Source organism: Fonsecaea pedrosoi (assembly GCF_000835455.1).
Source record: "Fonsecaea pedrosoi CBS 271.37 unplaced genomic scaffold supercont1.5, whole genome shotgun sequence".
Taxonomy (NCBI): domain Eukaryota; kingdom Fungi; phylum Ascomycota; class Eurotiomycetes; order Chaetothyriales; family Herpotrichiellaceae; genus Fonsecaea; species Fonsecaea pedrosoi.
The window spans coordinates 2872626-2900189 of record NW_013550611.1 but is presented as its reverse complement, the minus strand read 5'-3'; the positions used below and the strand labels follow the sequence as shown (position 1 = coordinate 2900189).

Here is a 27564-nt window from a genome sequence, read left to right as displayed (position 1 = left end):
GCAAGGGCACGGCCAGCCGGCCAGCCATACAGGGTCCTGCCAGGCACTGCCACTCGGCACCCGAATGGACGACCGCAGGATTTCTTTCCCAGATTTCAGGGATCCCGCGCCGCAGCAGCAGCGGGATGCTTGCTTGTGCTCGATATAGAAAAATTTGGAGAAAGACGGAAAAATGATGATTCACCGAATCAATCCAACCACATTCATTCCCTACATATCGGTGGCGCGGCCGAGAACCTCTGGGACGGGTATGAACATACCAACCTGTGGAGTACGGTGATCGGGGGACATTAAACAACATACACCCAATGAATGCTTCTTTAAATGTTGCCGATTTTGCCATGTCCTTTGCTTGTCATTTGACTTTCTCACGCGCGGAGATCTCGGTATCTTTTTTTCTTTTGTCTCTATCTGTCCCTGCTTCTGCTCACGACGAGCACGGGTAGGATATTATGAGGGGAAAAGGTAGGTATCGACCCAAAACCGAATAGGTTCTCTGTTGCTGACGAAGAATCTGCAATATTACAAACATCTCTACTTCAAGGACAGATGTTTACGGTATGTAATACATACGAGGATGAATACTCGGTACTGCTTGAGCCTCTTTCCCTCTCACTCACTATCTCTCTCTCTTTATCACTACGTATCCATGTGTTATTGTGGGCTTGGGCAGATGCGAGATGCAAGGCCCCATTCAGGCCCCGTCACTATCAACGCAAATCATCACTAAGAAACAACCGAAGCAGAAAAAATGTCGGCATGACCGATCGACATTACATTGATTGATTGATGGAATGATTGAATGAAACTCATCATGACTCGATGTTCTCGCGTAAACACGGAGACGGGGAGAAAGGGGCAGGCACTGCGCTGCACAGAGCGAGAGGTGCCCGATCTGTGTGGCCTGAGTCAGCCTAATTTGGTGTTTGCATCTACTTACCTATATCGGGCCCAGAGTGTGTTCACCATCGCAATGCCAAGTGGTGAATATACCAAGAAGGTATGTAGATGGGGCACGTAGGGATGGATTGGGAGAAGTCTACTCGGTAAGGCACTCGGTCCCTCCCTCCGACCGGGCCATTGCCGAGATTTTGATAACTTTGGGACTTTTTATACCCTTCACAGTACAAAGCCTGCCAGTGGAGTTTGTCATCCGGGGCATTATTAGTACCAGTGCACCTTGTACTCGGTAACCACTTTGTAAGTATGATCAACACAGCGCGTCCTGTGCGCCCTTGGGCCCCTGCGCGACTAGTAAGAAGAATTCCTACTGTAAGTAGGTGGACTACGAATACGACCTTGGGTATTACTCGCATTTCTCCACGCTGTACCGTTTTCAGCAAGAAAATTCCCCTAGCGATCAAGCACTAGCCCTGCCTTGCCCTGGATTCCCTGGTAACAAACTAACAAACTGACAAACTAACGAGGGTTCCATGTCAGATCTTCGTGTGAGTGTTACTACTTGCTAAGCGAGCCTTGCGCACGGTCCGCGGTCCGAGAGAATTTCGTCTTTTGTTTTTGAGTTAGTAAATGATAGTGGTGGTGGTAGTAGTAGTGGTTTCACTTACCTACGAGGTACGCAGTATTACGGCGTAAAATGTCGACTGCGTCACGAAGTTCAGATCTGGCCAGCCCAGCTCAAAGAGGGCTCGGCGCTGACAAGTAAAGTAACCTACCTAACCTCACTTCATAGGTTTCCAGTACGACATACATGCTCGTGATGTCTCCCTGAAGAAAAACAGCAAGTGATTTGATGCCCAGGCGGCAAATGTCCCCAAGTTTCTCCAAGCCTTTTCTCATAATCGAAATAGTTTCTTTTCCGAATAGTGAAAAAGATGGCGATAACGACGAAACACAATTTTCTAGGACTTACTAGCTAGTAGCGATCGTGTCGCGATATGCGATGGCACGATGATACGTTTGGTGGTTCTTCCTCGCGGAACATCTCCGGTGATATTTTAGGCAACACGTTTTCGTGGTGCTCGGTGGTTGACTCGGTAAGTCGTTGGACATTCATCAAGCATCATGCCCGTCGTCAAAGGGACGACGAGATTGATCCGGATGATCGTATTGGCACAGGCACCGCGAAGCGAAATGAAGCGAAGCAAAGCAAAGCACCGACCGACAAAGTCTCTAACGATCATAATGATGATAATGATAATTATCCGAATTCTCAGTGGCGCACGAGCGGGTATATCTTTATTACTAGAATGAGTACCGAGTATGCGGACTCGGTACTTCAGAGGCAAAGGGGCTCGCCAATTTCATACACTCACACTCACACTCACACGCTCGATCTAACCCAGCTCGCTAGCCATCTATTCAATCTCTCCCAAGCTATTCCGAGTTGGAGGGAATATTCCTGTTTGGCTTAACCCACACGAGTATGTGTGATATTCAGCCCTGCTAGCCCTGCTGGCCTGCTGCGACTCAAGGTTGATGGCAGCATTGCATTTTATGCCGAGATGCACTATCTGATTGGATACCAAGCAAGAGCGAGACCCGACCCGCATTGCGTTTCTTGTCTTCTCCTTGTTGCCCAGCATGATACCTACCAAGCCCGGACATCTTCTTTCAAGAAATTACAAAGGTGGTGTTGCCAGGTGAGTAGGTGGGCGGGTATAGTCAACTCGCTTTCTTGCCAAGGTACGAACGAGCCCCTTTGTCACACAATCAGTCTTTGTCTTTGTCTTTGTTTCGCAAAAAACCATGTTCATGTTCCAAAGGGCTTTTCTCGGTTCTATCCTGGGGGCGCCCAGTAGCAGGCCAGTCACGAGGGGTTCGGAAAGTGTGTTTGTACTCGTAATTGTCATACATGGATTGATTGGAATGCCCGCTCGTTGCAAACCGGACTGGCCTGAACAGGTGCGCGCTTCCGGAGCTGTGGACAATAGAAAAATGTTATCGACTCCAGTGCGGTGCCACTTTACATGCCGGTCTGCCGACAAACCCGATCGTAAAGGACAGGACACGACAGCCAACAACCAACAGATGAGGTGGTTCAACAAGCAAAACAACCAAGCAAGGCTCGTCGTCGGGTGAATGGAACGGTGAATATCTCTACCGAAGCACAGCTGCTGGATTGGATTTGTTTCAGATCCCTCCATGCATGGACCATGGGTTGGCCAGCCATGATGGACTCACTACACTTGTCGAGATTGTTATGTCAATCCTCAACCCCAATCGCATGGCGCCTCGTTTTGTTATCGTTGTACGCTACCCAATAATTGTGGCGGTCTGTTCAAGGTGTCGATGTCAAGGGTGTATTATGTCAAAATGATGGGTCTCCTGTAACCAACATCCTGAGTAGTGTCAAGCAGTTCACCCGCCCAGGGTCTACTGTGCGCGGACTGGGGCAGTGGCTTGCCCTCTATCGCATGTCCTCTGGAGAAGTCGGTGAGTGAGGCCCCCAAATAGTTCAACCCGCCTAGCAACAGGACCCGAATCTGCGGGAACCCAATAGACCAGGCCCACGTTTTCTCCAAGAGCAATCAATGCAGTGCCCTGGTTTGAGGAAGGATTATCTTCTTGGGAACACAATCGGCGACCCTCTCCCAAAACGCACACCGCCGCTTACCGAAGGAGTACGCGTACAGAGCAAAAAGGGCAAGCGAGGCAAGGATTTTCGCATTGGAGAATAGAAAAAAGATATCCGAGCTGAGAGTGACGAGGAGGGGGGAAGGGTTCCACCCCGGCGATGGAAATGACATCCGACTGCCGAACTTGATGACGCTTTGTTTGGACTGTAATTTTCTGGGGTCTGGGCCGATCTACGAGTACGAGCTTCTCGGGGGTAAGTCGTACTTGTATGTTGCGCAATGGATCCCCCAGACCCTCGATCGGGGGTTGAATCAAGCTCTCGGGATTTCCTTTCGCGCTACCAACCGGCAAGGGACACTTGCCTCACATTTTGCCTTGATTATTGGTGGTGGAGGGGATCTGGACCGTGACGAATACGAACGGATCGACTATCCTCCCTGGGGAGGTTGTGTAGAGAGACGGGGTAAGTACGGTAGAGCTTGGGAGGAGAGACGACGAGGCGGAGCGAGTGGGAGAGTGGACCATATTTTTTTCTTGTTTGTTCGTCGATGTTTGTGTCTCACGTCAGGAAGGGAAGGGAAGTGGTGCCAGTGGAGAAGGGAGAAGCCACGACGGGGACGACGGGGGCTACCAGGAATCAGAAATCAGGAATTCATTCCTCATCTGACACCAGGCATCAGGCATGCTTACAGGTGGACAGGGTTGACAAGGTAGTCCCCGTGGATTAGCCAAGCAAGAAGGAGGCATCCAGACAAAGGGACCATCAATGGTGTATGTGTGTTTGTTATACTCGTACTCCAATGACTTCATCATGTGTCGTATTGAGAAACCCGCAGGGCCCAGCCCAGCCCTCCTTTTTTCTTTTTTTCCCTTTTTCCTTTTACCTTTTTTATCTAAGGCTGTCTTTTCCATTGAGATACACGTGGTATCAGCTGGCACGGACTTTTCTTCTCATCGATCTGCGTCCTATGAAACCTTGTGAGAGGGAAGTTAATCACGGGCTAAGGATGAAGTTTATGCTCCAGTGAGGAACGAGCGGCTTTCAATTGGTCCCCCGTGAGCAGAGGACGATGCAACTTCCACAATGTCCGCATTGTCCGCCATGCCCTGGAACTTGGAATGAGGCGGGTTTATTCCCACTTTCAAACATTGGAGGAGGAGCTGACAGGGTGGTCCAGATCTCCTGTCGATCGAGGGAATCAAGTCATCAGAACAGTATTTAAAAGGCAACAACATTCATCAGAACTCTACTCTCTCTCCTCTCCTCCCCATACGCTATACATTTTACCTCGCATAACTGAAAGGTCTTGATTTCTTCTAGCTTACAAGCTCACAAGCTTGCAAATTTTAGATCGCCGATAGAGTTGCTCGAAGTGCGAGTGGGAACCAGGCAGAAGCTTCTCAACTGATTTTGTCTGTCTCTAGTACTTTACTGGAGAAAGACCTCCCTGAACTCAAATACTAAGCACCAGGGTGGGGAGTACACTACACAGAGGCCCGTTTTTAGTCTTGGGCGTGGAGACAGTTGTAACTTCCATACATGCATGCGTAAACAGAACAAACATACTCACCGCTAGGAAATTATCAGATCATGAAATTGAGTTTTTTTAGGGGGGAGGAGAGAGAAAGAGATCAGCCATTCTCCGTTACAGGCGCAAGTTTTGCCAAAAGTTTGTGTTTGGGGGCGCGGAAATGCGATTCCAAACTGGGCGGCGATTCTTCCCCACTCCCTCTCTCTCTGCCTCCCTCTTAATTTTCTCCTACAGTGAGGCTACTAAGGGGCGGACACTAGGGGGTGTCCACTACCGATATTCACTACAGCCATATCGAGTACCTTAACCTCATACTCGGAGATCGACATGTCTGGAACATACCTGGGCGAGCTGGGCTGCGAAAGTTTCTTTTTTTTTTTTTTTGGTTTTTTGGATTTCTGAAAATGCCATATTCCATGGGGATGCAAGGGCGATGTACATACGTACGTACCAATGTAGTAGTCTCTCTTCCCCTTTTGTCCCATGTGGCCTGTAAAGGTTTCTTGGCTGGTTGGCTGGCTGTTTAACTGGCTGGCTGGTTGATTGGTGCAATGGCTTGGTCGTGATCTGGACCTCTCAGTAGCTCGACTTGACTGGTCATGCAGTATCAACATTGCCATCAGCATCAGTATCAGAAGCACCATTAGGAGAGAGGAAGGGATTTGCTCGTGCTCGTGCTCGTGCTCGTATTCATGTTCATGCTCATCCTTGTGCTCGCTCGTGCTCGAAATCTTCGTGTCCACAAAAAGCGGACTCCTCTCTCCTCCTCTTAAGCCACAAACCACCTCTGTCCAAGGTGTCTGTCCATATCTGGGATTTCCCGCCGGCGGGGGACATCCATCCGCTTTTCTCCCTTGTTTGCTCGTTGGTGGGTGGCTGTATGGGTCTCTACAGAGAGGGAGGGAGGGAGGGTCCGGGGCAATGTATCCCATCGCTGGGCGACGATATCCATACGAGTCCAACCTCGAGCATCCCTTCCTAGGTCGGTAGCAGGTAGGCCCATACCTGACGGTACACGAGGGTCTCTGTATGTGTATGTATGTGTACCTGACATGACTTCTCCCGCGACGATTCGTACCGTGCCGAAGCAATCACGGATAGTTCCTCTCCCTGAGAAAAACCTGGGAAAACCCTGGCTTTGGCGGAGTATCTCTCTGAATCTGGATTCTCCAGAGTCCCAGAAGGGGAAGGAGGAGCTCGTTTCAGAGAGATGTGCCCCGGGAATATCGCTTGGTTACTTCCCGCTCAGGCAAGTCTGGAGCTCTATCCGAGATCTCCCTGTGTTTTGCATCGCAGGGGATTGAATGCCGGGTACCTCGTAGGGTGATTGTGGCGCCTCTGTCTCTGTCTTGGGAATCTTGATGCCGGCGAGATCAGGGAGGTTTGATTGATAGTTGCGTGTTTCTATGGTACCGCACCACCAGCAATTTCGTGCGTCGAGGCAACATCCAGAAAGGAGGCAAGCAGGCAATCACGCACCTCGTCCAGATTTGGTCACCCCCTGGAGGAATTCACGAGGCAGTCATGAGACGGTCACGAGGTTTGCGTCTCCCTGGTCTCCCTTATTCCAATACGGGCATGCTGAAAGTGACGTATGCATGTGGCATGAATGGACCAGGTTACCTCTGAGAGTATCTTATTGGAGTAGATGGGCCTCGGTGCGGTGCAGACCTGTCAGGGCGTTGCATTCTTGAACTTCGACCCGACATTGTGTTATCGACCCAGCACTGTCACTGTTGCATATCATTTATGTCTTGTGAGCGAGTCTGATATACAGACATACATTCACAGTGTAAACAGCAAAGTGACATTTGAGTTCTTTTAGCGTAGAGGGTTTTCCCAACAAGAAAATTTAGTGTATGCACAGATAGGTTTTTAGCTAATAACGCTCATTCATGAGTTATACTCTTCACAAAGCCAGCAACGGAGTTGTCAAAAAGAAAAAGAAAGAAAGAAAGAAAGAAAAAAGACAAATAAAACCAAGACAGAGCAGACATGCATAATGAATGAATGGATGCATGTATGCATGAAGTCGAGCAAAAAGAAATGTGAGGCACAAAATAAAACATGTTCGAACCCGGGATCGAACCGGGGACCTCGTCGGATCAAAGGCTCAAAGATGTGAGCAACGCGTGATAACCACTACACTATTCGAACACAATTCCTGTGCATGTTTTAGGGCATGTCATATATAAATGTGCGGCGCGGGTGGTACGGAAAAGCTTGTCTGGACCCATAGCCAGGCTAGGAGCTTCCACGCCCCCAATGAAAGCTACGGGTGACAGGCTCGCTGTGGAAGGATGGTTCGATATCATTTCTCTTCACAAGATATGGCGAGAAGTGCGACACAGATGATGAGATCTCTTACGGACATCCCTTGAATCAAAGAGCCCTTCATGTAAGTACAAACAACGAATCAACTCCGCCACCAAATGTTTGATCAATGTGACGAGTTTTGGTTAGTATCTCACCCTCCGACATCCGCCCGCTCGTGGCTTCCTGAACATACCGGCCCAACAGTAAAATAGATGGGGTCATCCGTGCATGGTTTCTGGGCTTCTGGACGCTTTGCTCATCTGTACGTACAGATTACGATATCTCTCGAGTGGCTGCCACAGAATACCAGACAAGACACAAGATGCGAGATACATTACAAGATACACTCAAATGACCCTCCAAGTCATGCCAGAATCCCCGTTCTTTACGTACATCGAGAGACTGGATGGCGAGCATGCGGGCCTAGAAATACCCACTGTCCCAATCCTGCATGACCCAGCTGCGGTCCGACTCGAGGAGGATGGCATCGAGGGCCATCTCGTCGCCACCGAACCCGTCGTTAACTCCCATCTCTATCCCGAAAAAACCTCCGCCATTGCTGCCGTTGGCGGAATGATACACGGAGTTGCGCTCGAGAGGATCCTCTGTCGGTGTCGCCGCAAGGGGGATTCTTGCGTAACCGCTCCCGCCTCCGCTGTGGTTCTCTATGGTTGAGCTCGAGAAGTCGCTATGGTGCTCGTGCTCGTGGTCCTGTAAGTGGCTGTGGCCGTGCTGTCGATGGTGCTGGTTCTGGTGCTGGAGTTGCGCACGGCGAATCTCGGCATGACTTCTGGGAATCCCTGGAGTAGCTGAGCCCTTGTGACTATGACTGTGACGGTGGCTTGTTGCGGACGACGGAACTCCGCCATGGGGCTCGTGAATAATGTCCACTTGCGCAGCTGAACTTGTGCGAACATACGACCTGTGACTTCGAGCCGTGACCTCCACGGTACTATTTAACCTCCTCTGCGCCTCCTTGTCTGTCAGAGCGTCCTCGTCCAGGTCGTTGTTCGAGTGTAAATATGTCGACTGATACGGCCCTAGGTGGTCAGATGAGAAGTGACTCTCACGTTGTTTCGAGAGAGGTTTTCTGTGCTCTGGAGAGTCGAGGTCGTAACTGCTCGCCGCTTCAGGGACAGCAGAGGCAGTCGTGGGTGGTGGAAGCATCTTCAACGCGGAGTGGTCGATGCCATTCGAGTCGGGCTCTTGACCGCTTCCGTGCCTCTCTCCGTCCATATCGATGGCACGTATTTCATCACACTCTCCCCACATGGGTACGGTCGAAGGTGACAGTTGGAAGGTGTCGCCTGGGTAATACGTTATCTCACATCCCTGGTCGGTCCGATCGATTCCTCTCTCCGTCGATGCGATACTATCAGCATCGGCGACATCAGCGGCATTGCCCACATTCGATGATGAAGAAGAGGAAGAAACCGCAGGAGCAACAGCCGTGCCGGTTCTGTGAGGCAGGGAATCGCGGTCTACGCTCTTGACGGTCTTTTGTGCCGAAAGAACGAAGCTCGGGGACGTCAGCCCGACGACAAGGTCGCACTTTGGGCACAAATCCACACCTAGCCGTTCAAAGAGCGACAGCTGGTCAGTGAGACTGGAGTCCCTGTGGTTCTGCCCGAGCAGGGCCATGTTTCGCTTGGACGCGAACGACCCCGTAGCACTGCTGCGGTTCATCGCCGACAACAGCTTATTGAGCGATCCTAGGTGACGATGAGCCGAGTGCCAGGTCTTGCTCATCTCTAACAGGGAGTACCGGATCATCTTAAATTCCCTCTTGGACGCTTCTCTCAGAACCGGGATCTTGTGACCTGATATCTGCGGCAGGCCTGCCGTGAAGAGGTAGAAGATGTGGATGGGACTGAGGTACCGGAGCAGGTCGCGGGCTAGGAAGTCCTCAAAGATGCGCGACACGCACGACGAGGCCAGGATGGCGGCGACCGAGCAGTTTTGCACCGCCGGACCTGGACCATACAGTATGGAGATGGCTGTGAAATAAGGTATGTGCAACTGCCGGGTCTCGAAATCAAAGTCGCTGGCACCGTCTAGCTGGAGATCCAACGGCAGCTGGCTCCTCCATCTATACAGGTCTCGGCCGACGCCGACGCAGAGCGACCCAATGTGCCCTCCAGGTAGGGCCGCCTGTCCTAAACGGCCCAGAATACAGCATATGTCGACATAGCTTAGGAAGAGCCGAGCGTGCTTGTTGTCTTCGGAGAAATCATGGAGCGTGGGCCATCGTACGGTACAATCGTTGAGGTTGATGGAGCGAGGTCGGCCTTGAGAGGCTGATAGAAGCGCGTCGCGAGCCTGCCCACAGTGTTGGTTAGTCGTCGGTCGCCGGGTTGCAACAGTTGGGGAACAACCACTTACAACCAGTGTCCAGAAAAGCCTTCGACGGAGCTTGTAATCTGGGTTTCTGGGATCCGGCTCTCGATGCAGACCTATCTGGAAGGCTAGTCCGACAGCCAGCCGCAGCCAGGAGACACTGGAATGGATGGAGACAAACTCGGGCCCATTCGGGTTGTACCACTGGAGCAGACACAGGGCGCGGATGACGGTGAGTGGGTTAAGTTCGTGTTCGGCGAAATACAGCGCTTTGGCTCGGTTGTAGAACTCGCTACAGCTGTTGAACGAGAAGCGCGATGATTGCACGCGGCTCCCCGCCACGAAGAGCGCCTGGGTGAGCAGGAGGGACACAGTATTTTCTCCCTGGTTGCTGTGCCGGGTCTGGACCTTGCAGGCTCCCAGGCCAATGCTTTTGAGCTCCTCCACCTCGATCACAGGCATCCACGGACTGCAATATACGGTGAAGCTGCTCACGAGGCTTTCTCTGATGGCCCGGGTGGGGAGATCAAACGCCCTGTACAGGCGCAGAAAGGCGAGGTCAACCTCGGGTCGCGAGTTTGTGGGAGGTGATGTCGGCGCCGACGATTCCATCAACTCGGTTTCTCTTTCGAGGAACTCGATCTCGTTCTCGAGATATACCGGTCGACCTACAACTCCACCCGTGGGCGTGAGTATGGCTTGAGGAGTCGACGCAGCTGCGGCCATTGACGCGGCAGACCTGCGTCTCGCTGTCTGCGGCCACGTCGTCGCATTGTACGAGCTTGGGCTGGTTTGGTTGTCGGTATCTCCACATGTTGTGTGTATGGAAGTCGATGGTTCATCGTTTGCATCGTCAACATCATCCCGATCTTCAATCCCTATATCGCTGCGGCTGCCCGAGTCTTGAGCCCGGTAGTTCAGATCGCCGTCGCCATGCTCCAGGACAGTTGGGTGGGTGTATGACTGAGTTCGACAGGGAGCGAGTCGGCTGACATTGGCTTGGGCAGCAGACGTATTCTTGGAAGCTGTGCGCCACGCCCGTCGTTGATGCGGCCTGTGATGAGACGAGATTTGAGTCAGATTTCTGGATTCCAACAACAGATGGATGGCTTCATGAAGGGAAAGACAAGGTATTGCGGGAGCATCGCACGAAATGCAGGAGAGGAAGAGCTTGCTGTCGGGGAGATTTACAAGCACTTCAAACCCTGCGACTGGCAGTTGGTACAGGGCCCCGAGCCTTGTTCAGCGAGATCGCATCGAACCTGAATGGAAGCAACAAGGATCACCGGTCAGTAATGCGCATCCCCAAAGGACAAGGCTTCCTCGGATGCTGCAGACCTTTCTCCTGTTGCAGATGACGCAGGCTTTCCGGCTTCGAGGCCTCCGCGTCTGGTGCAAACGGCCAGGTCGATCCTTTGCGGTCGACATTGCTTCGGCCTCAACTGTTGAACTATTCACCAATCCACCCGAAGGCTCATCGCCCGAGAATTCGTCGCCTAAGGTAGACTTGGGAGCAGACGAGAATACAGCTGGCCCGGATGATGTCTCCATGGCGTCTGTCATGAAATTCCCTCGGACTGCCGACTGGATGCCAGACGATGCCGAAGAATGGCGACAAACATGGGTGATTCTGTTTGATCGGTTTTGATTCCTCGATATGGATCCAGTCCAGACGGGAGAAGAATGAATAGAGTCTCGGGGGACGCTAGCCGTTGAACCACAAGACTCTCGCACCATTCGCCGGTTAGTGGCCACTCACTCGCCCGCTGTGCCGCCATGCAGGGCACAGACTAGACAACCCAATGCGGGGCGAACGCGGTAAGGCTGGGCTGGGAAACGGGACTGCTTGACAGATCTCTCCATATACAACACCCGCCAGTTACCCCAGGCACGGGTCGGGATCCACCAAATTGGGGCTCGAGGACAAAAGGGGAGGAAAACCGGGGGTCGGCCATCGGCAATGACTGGGTTTCGACCGGTTGAAGATGTTGCAAGTTTTCCCGAATGTCGCAGCTCGATGGCAACTTTCGGGACTTTTGGTCATGGGAGACCGGAGAGAGGCCGCATGAACTAGCCGGGATGCCGTGAAGTAGCAAAGCTTTGGGCGCAATGAGCAGTGAGCGGTGGGGAATGCCAGAGGTAATTAATTATTTGATGCTATCAGTACTCGTGAGATAGGGAGAGGATGCTTCAACCGACACCGAGTCTGTCCCTTTAGATGGCGAAGATCGAGACAAACAGCATCGGCTTGTTGGATTGTCCACCGAGACTTGGACTCTGTAGAAACATGACACTGACTCCGGTAACTGGGGACATGAACCTGGGAAATATCTGGCCCTCCTTACGGAGAAGGAATAGGCAGACAGACCACGGAGGCCAAGGACATGTCAAGACCAACGAAGCTGTATCTTGACCAGTCAACTAGGCGAGAGAAGTCAATGTTTTGCTGAACGGGAATGTCTTTTGTCGTCGATGTAACTCGGTCTATTCTATCGTGGCTCGTCACCTCAAGCATTTACACTCCCTCCCAGCCGTGCCCTGGCTTCACTCTTTATCTCGAATACTCACTTGCCCTCATGAAGCGATGTACATGTATGTACACCCAGCGACCTATCCCATTCAAAGCTTACTCAGCCGCTTCCCCCGATCGTAGTCCTTTGCGCCCATGACCAGCTCGTCCTCCCAGTACCGCGGATTATACGTGATGCCGTTCAGCGGGTTCAGGCGGTGCGCGCGGTTGAACAGGTCCTCGTACACTTTGCCGTCGTGGCGCCCTAGCGCGCTGTCGAGGAGGTAGTCCGGGATCATCCAGGCGTCGACCAGCTTGACGGCGTGCGGACGGATCTGCACCAGGAGGCCCTTGATTTTCTCCGGGATCGCGTCCAACTGGTCGGTGCTGATGGCGCTGGTGCTGAGGACTGGAGGGGAGGGAGACGGGGTTAGATTTCGTTGTGTTTCAAGTAACTAAACAGGTGGTCAACTACACATAAAAAGGGGCCAAAACTCACATTCGCGCGCTTCGTTGTCCATCGTGTACAGGCAAAAGAGGCGAAACAGGTCACGCAGGGCGCTCCTCGACTCGGGTGACATGTCTTTGGTGGTGTTCTCGACGGCGGTGTTGAAGAGGCCCACGACTCTCGCTTGGGATTGTGCTAGGGAATGGATCGTGAGCTTCAGTTCAGACAATGCAGAGACAACGCCTGCCTGGGGGTGAGGTCGAGAGGTTTTGACTCACCTAGTCCCAGCTTGTGCAGCTGGATCAAAAGGCTGTTCCACTTTTCCTTTCGGACGACTCTGGCTTCGTAGGCTCGGTATGTCTAGAACGGGGTGAGAAGATAGATCATCTTTGGTTAGTCGGCCAGGAAGAAATGCACTGTCGAGTGAGAGGAAGGGAGAGAGATCTTACCAGTGCTGCTGCCCTCCATTGAAAGGCATCGACCAGTGCTTGATCGCTTCCTGGCACGTCAAAGGGACAGACACTCTGCCCTGAGCCACGAGGAGTAGTTGTTGTTTTGGTTGTCTTGACAAAGTTCCGCAGCACCTTCTCGGTATTGTCTGCCGACTCCCCCTCGGGGTTCTCGACCACGGCAGTCATCTTCTTGATCAAGTAGGCGGCGACTTGCTGCGTGATCATCCAGTTGTCGCCTTCCACCGTTGGTTTCGAGAGGTAGTCGTTGTTCAGTTGGATCATCCCGCTCGCGCCACCGAAGCCATGACCGCCTAGCACGCGCCGGCAGGTCTCGATCCCGTCCGCAGCGAGGCCGGTGCACAGGCTCTTGAGCCCCGTCGACATGCTGTGGAGGTCTGCCAGCTCGCTAAAGTCCCCCGAGCCGATACTCGTCCGTGTCCGGTAGAATAGGTCGCCCATGGCTTGGCCGCTGTAGTGGAGAGCGAACATGGTGGCGAGCAATGGCAGCACTCTGATCTGGACGGTCTGGTAGTCGAGAACAGGCACTTCTGGACCGCTCGGGTCTCCGTCACGGTCTGAGAATTGATGTCTGACCGCCGAGTAGCGAACGGCAATGGTCACGGCGCGAGCGAGCACCATCCTTGCCTGCATGACGATGACGGACCGGGAGAAGGTCATGCTGCCGTAGATGAGCGCGCGGACCTTGGGCTTGCTGTACTCGCCCGTGTCCGGGTCGACCTTTGCGTGACGACTCAGGAAGGCCGAGTGAGGTATTCTGTAGTGGTCGAACAGAATGTATGCATTGTCCATGGTGATGTATCCGTACTTGGGCCCTATATCCCCAATGACGACTCCGTCCTTGGGCTTGTGCGTCCCAAACGCTCGAACCTGAACAACGAACGGGTGCGGACCGTATGAGGTGTAGCCGGTAGTCTTGTCGCTAGACGAGGATTTTGTAGGAAGCAGGAGTTGAGCCACCACGATAGCATGGTTTCCTGTGATACCGATAGACCCGTTCCACCATTTGCTGGATGTCAAAGTCGGGCTGTTCAGAATGAACTCTTTCGTCACAGGATCCCATTTAGCCTCCAGTTCAAGGCCTCTCACATTGCTGCCGTGGCCGAGCTCAGTCTAAAGATAAGGAATGTGAGCATCATCAAAGACTATCACTGGGCAAAAAATGTCAAGAGACTTGATTTACCTGTGCATAACCCCCAGTCACTTCCCAGCTTTCAATCTTGGGCATCCAGTAGGCCAATTGCTCGTCGCTTGCTTGCTCCCGAATCGTATTGGTGAACAGTTTCGTGTGGGCGTAGAATGGATTGACGTCGTCGACCAAGTACAATGCCCTGGAGATCGAATTGACCGGTAAGCGTCACGACGTTCCAAGGACGAGAGATGATAGACAAACTCGAAGTACCTACATTAGGTAGTCGTCTTGATCCCACTTCAGCTGGTCCGCCATGCGCCGCAGACACTTTGCCCGTGTCAGGCCGAGCTCAAACCGTTCCTTTCGCGAGAGATGTTGCTGTGATTCTTTGGAAAAGACAGGCTCCTTTTGTAACGCCTCCAAAATGCGTTGTTGGCGTTCAAGAAAGCCGTCTCGTCCGAACAGGTGCTGTGCTAGCTCCCGGACCGGTAGCGAAGAACTTGCTCTCTCGCGTGCCAGGCAATCCGAACCTTGGGGGTTTGCCGGTTTGAGGTTGTCTGGAAAGGTCGTCATGGCTGCGACCAGTTGATACAGGGTCGACTTTGTGGATCTGCTGGCTCGAATTTTCTGGCTCTTGTTGTTCTGCAGAGTGCCTCAGGGCTGGAGGGGCGATGGTTAATGTATTTGTTTCAAGTCACATATAAATTTGTCGCTGTTGCCCTTCCCACATTGACTCATACAGAGCTCTTCGATGGCGTGAAGAGGCAGACCACTTCGGGAATACGACCATCAATAGCCCACATGTCGGATCGACACGCGTAAAGGAACCGGCTGGATTCGACATTCCTGCACCGCCTGGTGTCGACCCGAATGTGGTTCAGAGTGAAAGCAAGTGATATTCGGCAAATGTTGACGTTGGATCGAATTTCCCGAGCCGAAACGACGAATCGACCTATCAACACAAGACCCGAAGTCAGAACAGACCTCTTCTCCTCGCGTGAGACCCAGAACAGGTAAGAGAGCACAAGACGCTATACTCCGGAGATATGGGGAGGAAAAGTTTTGTTACAAGGTCTTATCTTGCCATACTATCAATGACATCTCCTTGTATCGCAACTGCACTGAAACCGTCTCAAAAGGCCTTTTTGGTAGATACCTCTGGCGAAGTAAAAGCCTTTGTCTCTAAATCTACTCTATTCTGTATCTAGCAACAGCACAATCCCCTATAGTTTCGACGCGAGCGCAGGCTTCGCACTGCTCCAGATCTGTATGTCTCTGTGCCCGTTCTTGGGAAACAACTGAGGTCCCAGTATCTTCTTGGACACTTTTCCAGTTGCGGTCTTGGGAAGATCTTGAACGACTCGGAGCAGAGTTGGAAGTTTGTACGATGACAGTCGATCCCGTAAGTCACGACGGACTTTCTCTAGCGTGAGTTGTTTGGCGGGATCCGGCCACTGATGTATTCCGTGTCAGCAGAGCTTCGTCTCTCATCATCATACATGTGAAAGAGACATACGTTCTGGTTCAGAGTGACCACAGCTGCGGTTCGCTGTCCAAACTCGTCATCGTCGACGCCTACCACCATAGCCTCGCCGATATAGTTCAGAGAAAGCAGCTCGCGTTCCACGTCCAAGGTCGAAATCTTGTAGCCTCCGGATTTGATGACTGCAACAGTGTTAGAGAACAGCACCCAGAACTTGTGACAGGACGTCGAGAAGGAACGATTGAATAAAGGACTTACTATCAATAGACTGCCGCCCAAGAATGAAATAATAAGGCCCGACCTTGCGGGCAATGTCTCCTGTTTTGAAATACCCATCGGCGTCGTGGGCATTTGCCGTTGCCACTGGGTCGAACAGGTATCTGGATTCTCTATCAGTTTACTTGTCCGGGTATGAAGAACATGCACTCACCTCGAGAACATGAACGGAGTTCTCGCGAGGATTTCTCCTTCATCGCCTTCAGAGAGTTTTACCTCGACGCCGGGTGTAAGCGTTCCGACCGAGTCCTAAGAGTATCAAATCAATCAGCCAGCTGGATCTTTTAACTATGGTCAAGGGGCACGATGGTAATCAAGAGTCGTACCATTGGAGCATCTGACGCCGTGCATGGCATCTTGAAGACCGGCCCAAACTCCGTGGCTCCATACCGCGTCAACAACCTCATGCCGCCTGTCAATTTAACCCACTTCTCCTGCAGCGGCAATGGTAAGGCTGAGGTGCCACAAAGGAGGCCTCTCATACTCCGTAGACCGGTCAGGTACTCATTGAGTTCCGCATTCGGAAGCTTACTCAGGTGCGTTTCAAAGTGCTGCATCAGGCGGGCGTACATGGTGGGAACACCGGTGAAGAAGGTCAACCCGCCCTCTCTCCATCGTTGCCACAACTGTGCCGGGTTGAAACTGCCCGAACGGAATTCGACGCGAGCTCCGGCATACAAGAATGGAGAGAAGGACAATCCAATTCCAGCTGCATGGTGGACAGGCATCAGGTGAAGCACAGCGTCGTCAAGCCCCAAGCCGTAATGATCGGCAATTTCGTCTGCAGAGTCGATGAAGTTTGACCTACGCATCACCACGCCTTTTGGGGGACCTGTCGTCCCGGAAGTGAAGATGACGAGACCGGCACCATTGAGGTCGAGAGCGAGGTTCGACGAAATGACAATGTCGGTCGGTCGAAGTGGCTTCTGGTAAATATTTGGCTCGATCTCAATGCATTTGAAGTTCGCATTGGTGGTTTGGTTGATCGCTTCCTCCAAGGCTCTCCCGGTCTGCAGCGAAGTCGACGAGGCCAGAACAGCGTCGGCCCGGGACTTGTTGGCAAAATAGCAAGCTTCTTGAAGAGGGACACCAGGGGCTAGAAGGGGGCAAGATGCCCATGGTCAATGACTGGATTGCTGTCGAACGAAATAAGTAACACCGAGAGAGAAGATGCTCGCTCACCTAATGGGACCGGTACCGCGCCAGCTGCCAGCACCGCGAGCATGGCCACTGCAAACTCGTAGCCTGCAGGCGCGATGATATTGACAAACACCTCCTGCCCTGGCCCTTCATGTTGGATCTGGAGCCTCGAAAACACCTGCGGGTGGAGTGATCCTTCGAGCACATTGCGGAGGTGGAGGATATCAGTCAGCAATTGAATATGCGAGGCATGATATCCGGTGGTCCCATCCGTGATAGCAATCCTATTATGCCGGCTGGCGAATCTGAGTAACCTTGAGAAGAGAGCGAAGGCGGGCAGGACGTTGGGGCCACAGTGATTCGGGACCAGACCAGTTCGGTCGATATCCAAGTCAGCGTCCATCTTCTGGGGGAGTCCAGGGCGAGAAACTCGGATCTGAAGAGTGAAAGATCGAGGGGATATCAGACACGGCCCTTGGCAATTCATACGATTGACGAGAAAGCCCCTGGCCGAGAAGGGCTTGGGTCGATTGAATCTGTATGTTTTCGAGAGCCGAATCCTCGTCGTCTCGACATTTGCCGAATCTTTGTATCTCAGTCGCATTCGGGAAATCCAGCTCGGGTCGAGATCGCCACCATCAACCGAACAGTCGTTCTGGCCACATGCATAGAGACCAACCGAATACGAGCTGGTTCACCTGTACAAGAACCAAATAGGGTCTCACGGGGATTGAGGTTGGAATCCCTGCCTGCAAGAGGCATATCATCCCTTGCTTCCCTGTTCTGATCCCAACTTTTCCCCAGATATTCCCCGGATTCCTTTTGCCCACCTACAGAGTCCTTTTTTTTTCTTTCTATTTCCCTTTTCCCAGCACTTGTCACCCAAGGCCAATTAACATGGCTTCACAGGTGACTCCGGCCGCTGGCGACACGATCAGCAGTCCTGTGCACAAGGCGGACGGCAATAGGAGCGAAGTGCGCGTCGAAAATGTCAAGTCTCCGCATCTCGAGATCGGGACCGTAGAGGAGGGTGGTTCTACGTCGACCGAATATGCTCGCCAGCTCGAGAAGAGAGTCGTACGCAAGTTCGACCTACATGTCCTCCCTATCATCTGCATGATGTGTACGTCTTCCCATGATACGTATGGCTGAAACGCCTACCGAAGCTGCGGTTTGCTGATCGAGTCTCCCTAGACCTGCTATCTTTCCTCGATCGCTCCAACATCGGGTATGTCTTCCCATCTACTTGTGTTGGGAAACAAGACTGAAAGTTCATCTTCTGTCAGGAATGCCAAAATCGCCGGCATGCAAGAGGATCTCGATCTGGACTCGAACCGCTACGCATGGCTATTACAGATCTTCTATATCAGTTTCATCGTGTTCGAGCCCTTCATCCTCTGCTGGAAGAGGTTCCCACCGCACTGGTGTGCCACAGCCGCCATCACTACCTGGTATGTCAAAGCATAAAGCCCCCTACTCTCGTGCAGGCTTTGTTTGTCTGATATTGGGCCTATCTAGGGGACTCGTAGCAACCCTCCAGGCTTCAGCCTCCAGCTGGCAAGGCTTGATGGCCTGCCGTTTCTTCCTGGGCATGGCCGAGGCCGGCTCTGCATTGGGAATCGTCTACTACCTCTCATTCTTCTACAATCGCAGCGAGCTGGGCTTCCGCATCGGCATCCAGTTCTGCTGTAGTCCCCTGGCCACCTGTTTCGCCGGTGTCCTGGCATACGGAATCACTTCTGGCCATGCGGCTTTTGCAAGCTGGAAGGTGTTGTTCGTGGCCGAGGGTCTACCCAGTGTCGCCGCCGGCTTGGTCACCTGGTTCTTCCTCCCAGACACCCCCGAGAGTCTCAAGGTGCTCACAGAAGAGGAGCGGGCTGTGGCAAAGGCAAGGAGCCTGCGACAGGTTGGCATGGAGTCAGAGCAGAGAATCGGCCATCTTAGGTGGAAAGATATTGGAGAGGGACTCTTTGACTACAAGAACTACTTGACGGCGGTATGTATCTTGCCGTACCTAGTCCTTCCCATACCTCTTACAGATGTTCCCCTTGAGCACAACACTGGTCTGTCATACTGACTACTCTTTTAGCTGATGTACTTCTCCACTAACCTGTCCTTCACCTCCCTGCCGGTGTTTCTGCCCACCATCTTAGTCGAGATCGGCTTCAGCGGCATCCACGCACAGGGCCTCACCGCACCGCCGTATCTTCTCGCCTTCTTCACCACCCTCGCCTCGACCTACATCACAGACAGGACCCGGCAGCGCGGCGTGACCATTATGACCCTGGCGACGATCGGAACAGTCGGATACATTCTCCTCGCCGCCACCAAACCGACGGCCGTGAGATACTTTGGAGTGTTTTTGGCTGCGGGCGCCATCTTCCCCACAATGGCGAATATCCTGCCGTGGGTTCTGAGTAAGTTTATCATTATCATCATCATGACTCCCTGTCGTCCAAACCCCTTTTTCGATGAATGCATATACGCTCCGAGCGGAGAAGACTTACCAACTCGTGCTCTAGATAACCAAGGCTCCGACACCAAGCGCGGCATGGGCCTGACGATCCTCAACCTGATCGCGCAGACCGCCTCACTCATCTCGACCCGCCTGTTCCCCGAGGAAGACGGGCCCTACTACCGCAAGGGCATGGCCGTGTGCGCTGCCTTTATGTTCTTCACCGTCCTTCTCGCCCTCACCCTGCGCACCTTGCTGCTGTTTGAGAACCGGAGACTGGACGCTCGATACGGGCCCGTCGTGGCGGCTCCGACCGTCGTGGAGATGTCCAGCGGCGCGTCGCTCGACGAGCCGCAAAAGTGGAACGAAACGGGAGAGGAGAATGAGGGTCCTAGGTTCCGCTTTGTGCTGTAGGCAAGAGAGGCGCTCTTGCTTCCCAGGCAGACACGTACAGACATATACGTACAGGCAGGAGGAGAGAGAAGGGGGCGTTGGGATATTTTACCCAGCGGTTCAGGCGACAACTGCTGTTATCGACCTGCGGTATGTTGGCAGCTGAGAAGGTCCTGCCTAGATGATGCCAGCGTCCGAGTGATGTTTTATACCAAAGATAGCCTTTTGAGGGGATGAGGGTATCTCGCTGAACGGACGAACGAACGAACGACGACAGTCTTCCTTCGATGGACTCTCTTTTCCTTCTCGCACCGGAGCGATTCATACCTCGTACTATTTATACCTTACCAAAGCTACTCGGCCAAAGCAGACTCTTATATTCTTGAAAACATGCCATGCATCTTCACTCGCTCCATACGCCATCACACTTGGTACCTGTAGTTGTACGGTACAGAGTGAGTAAACAACCTACCTTCCTCATCCGGTCGATCGATCCGTATCAAGTTAGCTGCAGATTAAAGGGTGGAAATTGTTGGGCAGAGGGGATTAAAGTGGATCATTGGACCGGTAGTCGATACTACCATCTCATACCTATGTACCGAGTACTAATGCACCGAGTACTTATGTAGCTTCCTTCGGGGGCGCTCCACGCACAAATTGTTATGCTTTGTGTAGAGGTCAGATGATCAAATTGATGGTATTTGTCGTGGGTCGTGGGGATATCGGGGAATAACCATCTTCCGTGGCGAGATACGCGCCTACCCTGAGAGGAGGAGTTGTTGGTCATGACTGGCTTCCCAAGGGATAGCTCTCCTGAGAAACCATGTATTTTTTTTTTCTAAGCAAGTTTTCCGTGCCGGTCGATTCTACATCTCATCTAGTCGTCCCCAAGTGGCTTCTCTCGCAAGGTTATTTGATTGATTGAAGCCCACTGTGAACACCATTTGAACTTGTGGCCCGGTCTCTGGCTAGAATCAAAGACCCAGGCTACTTGGTTTGCTTGTCTGCTTGTCTACCAGGAGAACTTCTGCTTCACGATCGACTCGCTGAGATCCCACAACTTCTCCGCCCCCTCGGCGCGCTGACACCAAGCCGCAGGCTCCAACAGCTGACAATCCGACAGGTAATAGTTATGTCCTTCGGCATCTGGCTCGGCGATGTCCGGATCGAGCGCCGCCTCCAGCGTCGTCGAGGCGCCTTGGTCGAGGTTCTTCAGCTCGTAGGCACCCGCGTCGGCGCCGGCTTTCATGTTGTCCTGGACCGCCTGCTCCGTGTGCCGCCACAGGTCGGTGAAGATGACGCCCGGGTGGATGGCGTAGGATCGGATGCCGAATTTCGGGAGGAGCCGCCGGTTCAGGCCTAGAGCGTGCAGACAGTTTGCAGACTTGGACTGGCCGTACGCGATGTAGGGGCTATTTACGCCAGAAAAGCATCGGGTCAGTGTTGTAGAGATAGTTCCGACGGATGATCAACTTTCACAAGGAAAAAGAGGGAAAAGAAAGAAAAATCCTACCTATAGACTCCCTCCGTGCTCATCTTCAAGCTCTCCAACATGGGCGCGTTGGCCCGGTCCTCCTCGGGCAGCTCGGCCTGGGTCTTTGTGAAATTGGGGTCGGAGAACCTCACGGGCGAGAAATGGTGGGCCGACGAGGACACGACGACCACTCGGGTGGACCCGCGGGGGGACGTCGTTGCGGACGCGATCAACTTGTCCATGATGAGGTTGGCGAAGAGGAAATGGCCGATGTGGTTGGTGGCAAACTGGATCTCGTTGCCGTCCTCGGAGAGCTCGCGCGTGGGCACCGTCATGACCCCGGCGTTGCAGATGAGCAGGTCGACCTGCTTGACGTCCGGGTTTGCCAGGAGCGCCGCGGCGGCGTCGCGCACGCGGGCGATCGACGACAGATCCAGGTTCAAGAAGGTGAACTTGGTCGCGGGATACTTGGGCGCCAGGACGTCGATCACGTCCTGGACCTTCTTGGCCGATCGGCCCGTCAGGATCAAGAGGCGCGGCGCCTGCGAGGCCAGCGCTTCGGCGGTGCTCATGCCCAACCCGTTGAGCGACACGCCCGTGACGATGATGGTCTTGTCCTTGACGGCATCGGGAAAGGCACGGGCGACCTCGAAGGCTCCGGTCCTTGAGTTGAATTTCGGTGCTGTCGTCATCTTGATGTTACTCTTTCGAACGGTGTTTCTCTTGTGTCCTTCTCTCCGTCGTTGATAACCACTTTGCGACAAGCAGTCTTGCTCTGTACTATCGCTTCGAGGAGAAAAAGGTCTTTGAAAAATGATACTCTTTCTTCGCAGACTCGTATTTTCTTTCCCCGGCCGGCAAATATAGAGTTGTAAATAACAATGATCAAGATCTACTCTCTATGCTGCCCCTCTTTGACCAAGTAATCTACCAGATGAGCCTTTTCGGGAGTAGCAGCTATCAATCCAAGGAGATAGTAAATGACACACATACACACCTCTCCACAAGACACCTTCCAGCCTACATATGCTAGAGGAATACACCATTTTCCCACCCACCCAAAACCCCCTACTATGCTCGGAGGAAGGTGTTACGGGCATTCGGTCTATATCCGAGGTTATGTCCGTCTGGGTCATTTACATCCCTTGAAACGCATGGCGGTCAAGAAGACATATAACCCCCCCCCACTCTCAGGCGCCACGCGGCGCGCCTATCCCCTTTCCGACGATGGAGTATTGCTCTTGGCCAAAACGGGTCGAGAGTCAAAAAGTCCCCAGGAAGAGAGCTCGTTGGGCTAGGACGATGGGCTAGGGCTGTGACTACGACGATGTAGGTACTTCTCCCGATCACGTAGGGGCAATGAGCATCGTAGCGAACCAACGGAGATTCCTCTCGTCGTCGTGATGTGTATTTGGTGTTGTCCAGAAAGCAAGAATGCAGTAGCAGAGAGGCCTGCCTCCAACCGACTGCTTTTGCGGAAAGAGTTTTACCTCGCACCAAGTCCGATCAGAATCTCTTATTCAAGACACCATCTTTGGGAATAGTTCCCTTTTATGCCCCCCTTCCTGGACCTAGGCTCGGTTATCGCAAGGGCGACTTTACAAAAAAAAAACCTCGGGTTATGCTTCGCTGGCCAGCGTCTCGACGTCCCGGTTCCTCCGTCCTCGTTCCCCGACTCCGTCCTGACCCTGGCCGCTACACACTGTCAAACAGAGGTCAAACAAACAGGGCGCAGGCGTCGGATGGGCAGATGGATCAGTGGCTGGCTGAAGTGATTCAGAGAAGGCAGGGGAGTCGTCATTGGCATGGTGGTATAGACAACTCCCGGTGTGCGATCGTTCGAAGGAGCTAGTTAAGAGTGAGCTGGGAGGGATTACAAGAATTATGAACACAGGTCGTTGATGGAAGGTTGGAAACGACCAAGATCACAACTGAATAGAAAAACGGACATATCTAAGATTACCAGCTAGAGTGGCCAGAGGTCTAGCAGCAAGGCTCTGCAGACCGTGGCGGCTATATCATGTCCCCCTCTGTTCTTATGGAATCTTCTGGAAACGCAAAAGACACCTCAAAGCTCCAAACCATCTGGCTTCAACTTCTGAAAAAAAAAAAAAAGAGACGGCCCCTTGTAAAAACGAACGTAGTCCCTCACTGAAGTAGTTGAAGGTGGTTGATGTCGGAGACGTACTTCTTTACTATATCCAGAGTAATGCCCGGAATCGTCTTTTCGGGACATTCTGGAGCGTTCTGGATAGCCTTGCGGAATTCATCTGTAGATTGGGCTTGGATGCCGTGATTCGGCTTCGCAAAGGATCGAAGAAGAGGGAGGAAAGAGCGCTGCCGCACGCCATTTGGCAAAGCACGATTACCGGCCGAGAAGCGCGTGAACCAGTCGTCGTAGTCCGGGATGCGTTGGATCTTGATGCCGCTTTGTTCGAGCCCTTCGGTGACGGTGTCGAGGGATCCGCCTCCGGCTTCCTGGTTCCGGGCGTGATAGGTCTGATATCCGCTTTCACGGGCCAGAGCGATGCCGTTGGTGACTTCGGCAAGGTAGTCCACCGGGATCCCGCCGTACACCGTGCGCTGTGGCTGGCCATCCGGGCCAATGGGGTAGAAGGAGGCGGGCGCGATTCCGGTCGAGATCAGACTGATCAAGAGTCGGGTGAACATGTCTGGAACGTTGATTTGTCCGGCATATTTGCGGTCGGCCAAGATCATGTCACTCCTGAAGACGGTGCTCGCCAAGCCAAACGCATCGTGGGCATTTCTCAAGAGCACCTCCCCTCCCCATTTGCTCACTCGGTATCCGTTCGCATGTGACTGGTCGATCGGGACTTTTGGAATGGCAACTCGCACATCGGCATTCTCGTCAAGTTGGTCCTCACGGCCGACCACTGCCAGAGTCGACACATAGACGAAGCGCTTGCGACGAGTGGTGATGGCCAGCTGAATCAGGTTTGCCGTGCCAATCACGTTGGGGTGGAATAGCTCACTGTATGGGAGCACATGGTTGACCAGGGCGCCCGAGTGGAAGGTCAGGTCAACCGAGTCGGCCAAGCGCTGCCAGGTCTTGGAGTCCAGTCCAAGATGGATCTGCCCGAGATCTCCTGCGAGTACTTCAAGGTGATCGCGAGCGAGTTGATTAAAATGTTCCAGCAAGGCTTTATCGCCGGTATCGATTGCAGACTCAAGCCGCTGTCGGGCATCGGCGTTGTTTTTCCCTCTCACAATGCAGATCACCTTGCCTCCGATGGGCGCAAGATGTTCAAGCCATTTGAGACAGTTGAACCGGCCCAAGAACCCAGTAGATCCGGTCAGCAAGACTGTTTTGATGGGTCCAGTCACAAATGGAGTCTGTGCAGCTTTTGCGAGAACCTCGGCGTCAATGAACTTGTTGAGGGTAAAGTCCGTTGCCTGGGCCACTGTGGGATTCTTGCCATGAAGCACCTCAAACAGGGATTTGTCCTTGGCTTGGGCCTTTGCTTGGTCGACGAAGTTGGCGATGTTTCTAAAGCTGTTTGCAGGATTGGCGATGACGCTCAGCGGGATGTCGATGTTGAAGAGCGACTGCAGCCTCTTGGAAAAGGTATGCGATGAGATAGAATCGCCACCATTTTCGGAGAATAACGAGTCCGGATCCACGTCTGTCGATGTGTCTCCTAGCACCAATTGTGCCGCCTTGCAAACAATCTCCAGGGTCGGGAGATTGTCCGCAGAAATTTGTAGCAGCTGCAGTTCTTCATGCTGCTTTGCAGCCAAGCTGCTGTAAAGGGCTCGCATTTGATCCCTATACTTGATCTTGAGTTTCGGGTAGAGGTTCTTGAGAAGATTCGACAACAGGCCATTGTTGTAGCTGAAGGCCGTGGTTTCGATAACGAAGTCACGAGGGATCTCGTATGGGAGGAGGCCTTCCTCCTTGGCTACATCCTTGATCTTTTGGTGGAGGATCACTTTGAGCTCATCCATATTGCTGCCGAATTCTTCCAGTGCTTCCTTGGAAGGCACAATGACGCCGACGAGGTAGGCTTGATCACTCTCACCGTAGATGTAGATTTGTCGGATCTCGGGAATCTTGTCGGCAAAGATGTATTCCAATCGTTGGGTCGCCACGAACTCGCCCTGAGAAAGCTTGAGGACATTGTTTGTGCGATCAAGGAAGATCAGCTCGTCGGGTCCAACCTGGGCCAGGATGTCACCACTGATGTAGTAGCCATCTTCGGTGAAGACCTTGCTATTGAGATCTGGGCGCTTGAAGTATCCGGCTACCACACTTTCAGATTTGAGCAGGAACTGGCCACGGGGGTATGGCTTGTCGCTGGTATAATAGCCCATCTCTGGTACATCCTCCAGCTTCCAGTCAATCACTGGAGGCCGTTGGACTTTTGTCCTGGCGCACACGACCCCCATCTCTGTCCCGCCGTATCCAAATTCGATGAAGGTGCCCAGAACTTCCGCCATGAACGCTGTAATGTTTTCCTTCAACTTGGCCCCCGCGACCAAGGCGCTTTTGATGCGTCCTCCCATGACTTTGTCTCGGAGTTCGATTTTGAGGTCCGACTCCAGGGTCTTGGGATCGGCGCCATTCTTCAACCTTTGGCTGTACTCGTCTAGATACCACTGGTAAATCATCTCCCCCACACGAGGAACAATGATAAACTTGGTGGGTCGTACGAGGGCAAGATCTTCCAGGATCGTGCTCATGTCGCTTTTGGCGGTGAAGCAACAAATACCTCCAGACACGAGAGAGCCCGCGACAGACGACTGGCCAAGAATGTGGTTCATAGGGTAATAGCAAAGGGTGACTTCCCCCCCGTTGTGCTGAGACCAGTCTAGACTCCACATCCGAAGCATGATACGCTGTGTTATCATGGCACCTTTTGGTGTGCCGGTGCTTCCAGATGTGTAGACAAGGAGGTGCAGCGGATCTGTCCCCTTTTCAGGCATATCGAGTGGAGGAACTGGAGAGTCCTTGCTGCGCTGGCGGATATCGTCAAGGGAATCCAACTTGGCCGACACGCCTCTTGCCGTCAGCTTGGCTTGAGCAGCATCGAAAATGGATCGTTCAAGAGACAAATCAGCATTATAGCTGAAGACAATGATACGTTTAACCATCTTGTTATTCGCGGCCAGCTCCGCAGCCTTGTCCACCTGCTCGATACTGACGGTTATGATTAATGGCTCGAGCTCTGCTATGAGCGGATCGAGCGTCGACAGTGGAGCATCAATCTGAAGCGGTGCAATCACTGCCCCGAGTAGATGGCCAGCGAATTCCAGGACCGAGTAGTCAATGCCACAGAATCCAAGGAATGCTATAGGAACACGGGGACGGAGCGGGGCGTCCGCATCGTAGTAAAGGTCGTAGGCGACATCACGGACCTGCTGCCAGACGTCTTTGAAGCTCAACGTTCGAAAGGACGGGAACAGCTTCAGAGAAGTTTCGCCCGTCTCTGGATCACCAACGACCTCGCGATCTCGCTCCGCAAGTGCGGGTGCATCGCCGCCTCTCTGCAAGATTTGGGCGACACGGGTAGCAAGTGACTCGCGCTGGGCCGGAGGGTTCACAGGCCCAGTGTCTGGTATTCCAGTTGGGGGCACAATAGTGCTGGATTCAACAGCTACCGCCATGGTGTTTGTCGGTATCTTTGAACGTGGTGAGCGCTTGCTTTCTCTGCCTGCTTCGACCACAAACCATGTCCTTGGCTGCGATCCGACGACTTATGAATCGCGCCCTGAGATCCGATAACCACGGGAAGTCGAGTCCTCTACCATCCCTATCCTCGGCAGGCGCGAGTTCTTTCATGATAGCCTGGTGACCATATTTCCTATCCCCGCCTGAATGTCTCCGGACTCCCACGAGATCAACCCCGGATTCGTCTCGATAGTCCATCCCACAAAGGGGCACCCACCAGACATAGGCGAGGTTTCTTGTGGTTCCTGACAGGGCCAAAGCATGTAATGACCAGTAGATGAGATGCTCGGAGTCGGATGGCTCCGTATTGTGCCGTGACAGGCCAGCACAGCGTCGAGCGATACTCTAGACGGTCTGGCGGGCCTTGTCG

The 27564-nt window shown here is 53.0% G+C and overlaps 7 protein-coding genes and 1 non-coding gene across 8 annotated transcripts; 2 read left to right on the top strand and 6 right to left on the bottom strand.

Moving 5' to 3' along the window:
• Window positions 1-7140: 7140 nt before the first annotated feature.
• Window positions 7141-7229, bottom strand: Z517_08527. Its single transcript has one exon. It is a non-coding gene; the product is annotated as a tRNA-Val (tRNA).
• Window positions 7230-7811: 582 nt separating this feature from the next.
• On the bottom strand, window positions 7812-10451 carry Z517_08526 (uncharacterized protein; the record flags this gene model as incomplete). Its single annotated transcript, XM_013427042.1, has 2 exons — window positions 7812-9707; window positions 9771-10451. 2 exons carry the CDS (start codon window positions 10449-10451, stop codon window positions 7812-7814), a joined length of 2577 nt encoding a protein of 858 aa, XP_013282496.1.
• A 427-nt stretch (window positions 10452-10878) lies between these two features.
• On the top strand, window positions 10879-11373 carry Z517_08525 (uncharacterized protein; the record flags this gene model as incomplete). The annotated part of the gene is made up of 1 exon (XM_013427041.1): window positions 10879-11373. The coding sequence occupies one exon, from the start codon at window positions 10879-10881 to the stop codon at window positions 11371-11373; it is 495 nt and encodes a 164-aa protein (XP_013282495.1).
• Window positions 11374-12344: 971 nt separating this feature from the next.
• Z517_08524 (uncharacterized protein) lies at window positions 12345-14857 on the bottom strand (the record flags this gene model as incomplete). The annotated part of the gene is made up of 6 exons (XM_013427040.1): window positions 12345-12643; window positions 12734-12877; window positions 12961-13042; window positions 13132-14265; window positions 14336-14483; window positions 14559-14857. 6 exons carry the CDS (start codon window positions 14855-14857, stop codon window positions 12345-12347), a joined length of 2106 nt encoding a protein of 701 aa, XP_013282494.1.
• Window positions 14858-15507: 650 nt separating this feature from the next.
• On the bottom strand, window positions 15508-17586 carry Z517_08523 (uncharacterized protein; the record flags this gene model as incomplete). The annotated part of the gene is made up of 6 exons (XM_013427039.1): window positions 15508-15738; window positions 15801-15949; window positions 16026-16147; window positions 16198-16292; window positions 16370-17139; window positions 17226-17586. 6 exons carry the CDS (start codon window positions 17584-17586, stop codon window positions 15508-15510), a joined length of 1728 nt encoding a protein of 575 aa, XP_013282493.1.
• Window positions 17587-18080: 494 nt separating this feature from the next.
• Window positions 18081-20052, top strand: Z517_08522 (uncharacterized protein; the record flags this gene model as incomplete). Its single annotated transcript, XM_013427038.1, has 6 exons — window positions 18081-18306; window positions 18378-18411; window positions 18470-18634; window positions 18702-19179; window positions 19273-19600; window positions 19706-20052. 6 exons carry the CDS (start codon window positions 18081-18083, stop codon window positions 20050-20052), a joined length of 1578 nt encoding a protein of 525 aa, XP_013282492.1.
• A 991-nt stretch (window positions 20053-21043) lies between these two features.
• On the bottom strand, window positions 21044-22197 carry Z517_08521 (uncharacterized protein; the record flags this gene model as incomplete). Its single annotated transcript, XM_013427037.1, has 2 exons — window positions 21044-21443; window positions 21545-22197. 2 exons carry the CDS (start codon window positions 22195-22197, stop codon window positions 21044-21046), a joined length of 1053 nt encoding a protein of 350 aa, XP_013282491.1.
• Window positions 22198-23653: 1456 nt separating this feature from the next.
• Z517_08520 (uncharacterized protein) lies at window positions 23654-27130 on the bottom strand (the record flags this gene model as incomplete). The annotated part of the gene is made up of 1 exon (XM_013427036.1): window positions 23654-27130. The coding sequence occupies one exon, from the start codon at window positions 27128-27130 to the stop codon at window positions 23654-23656; it is 3477 nt and encodes a 1158-aa protein (XP_013282490.1).
• Window positions 27131-27564: the final 434 nt, after the last annotated feature.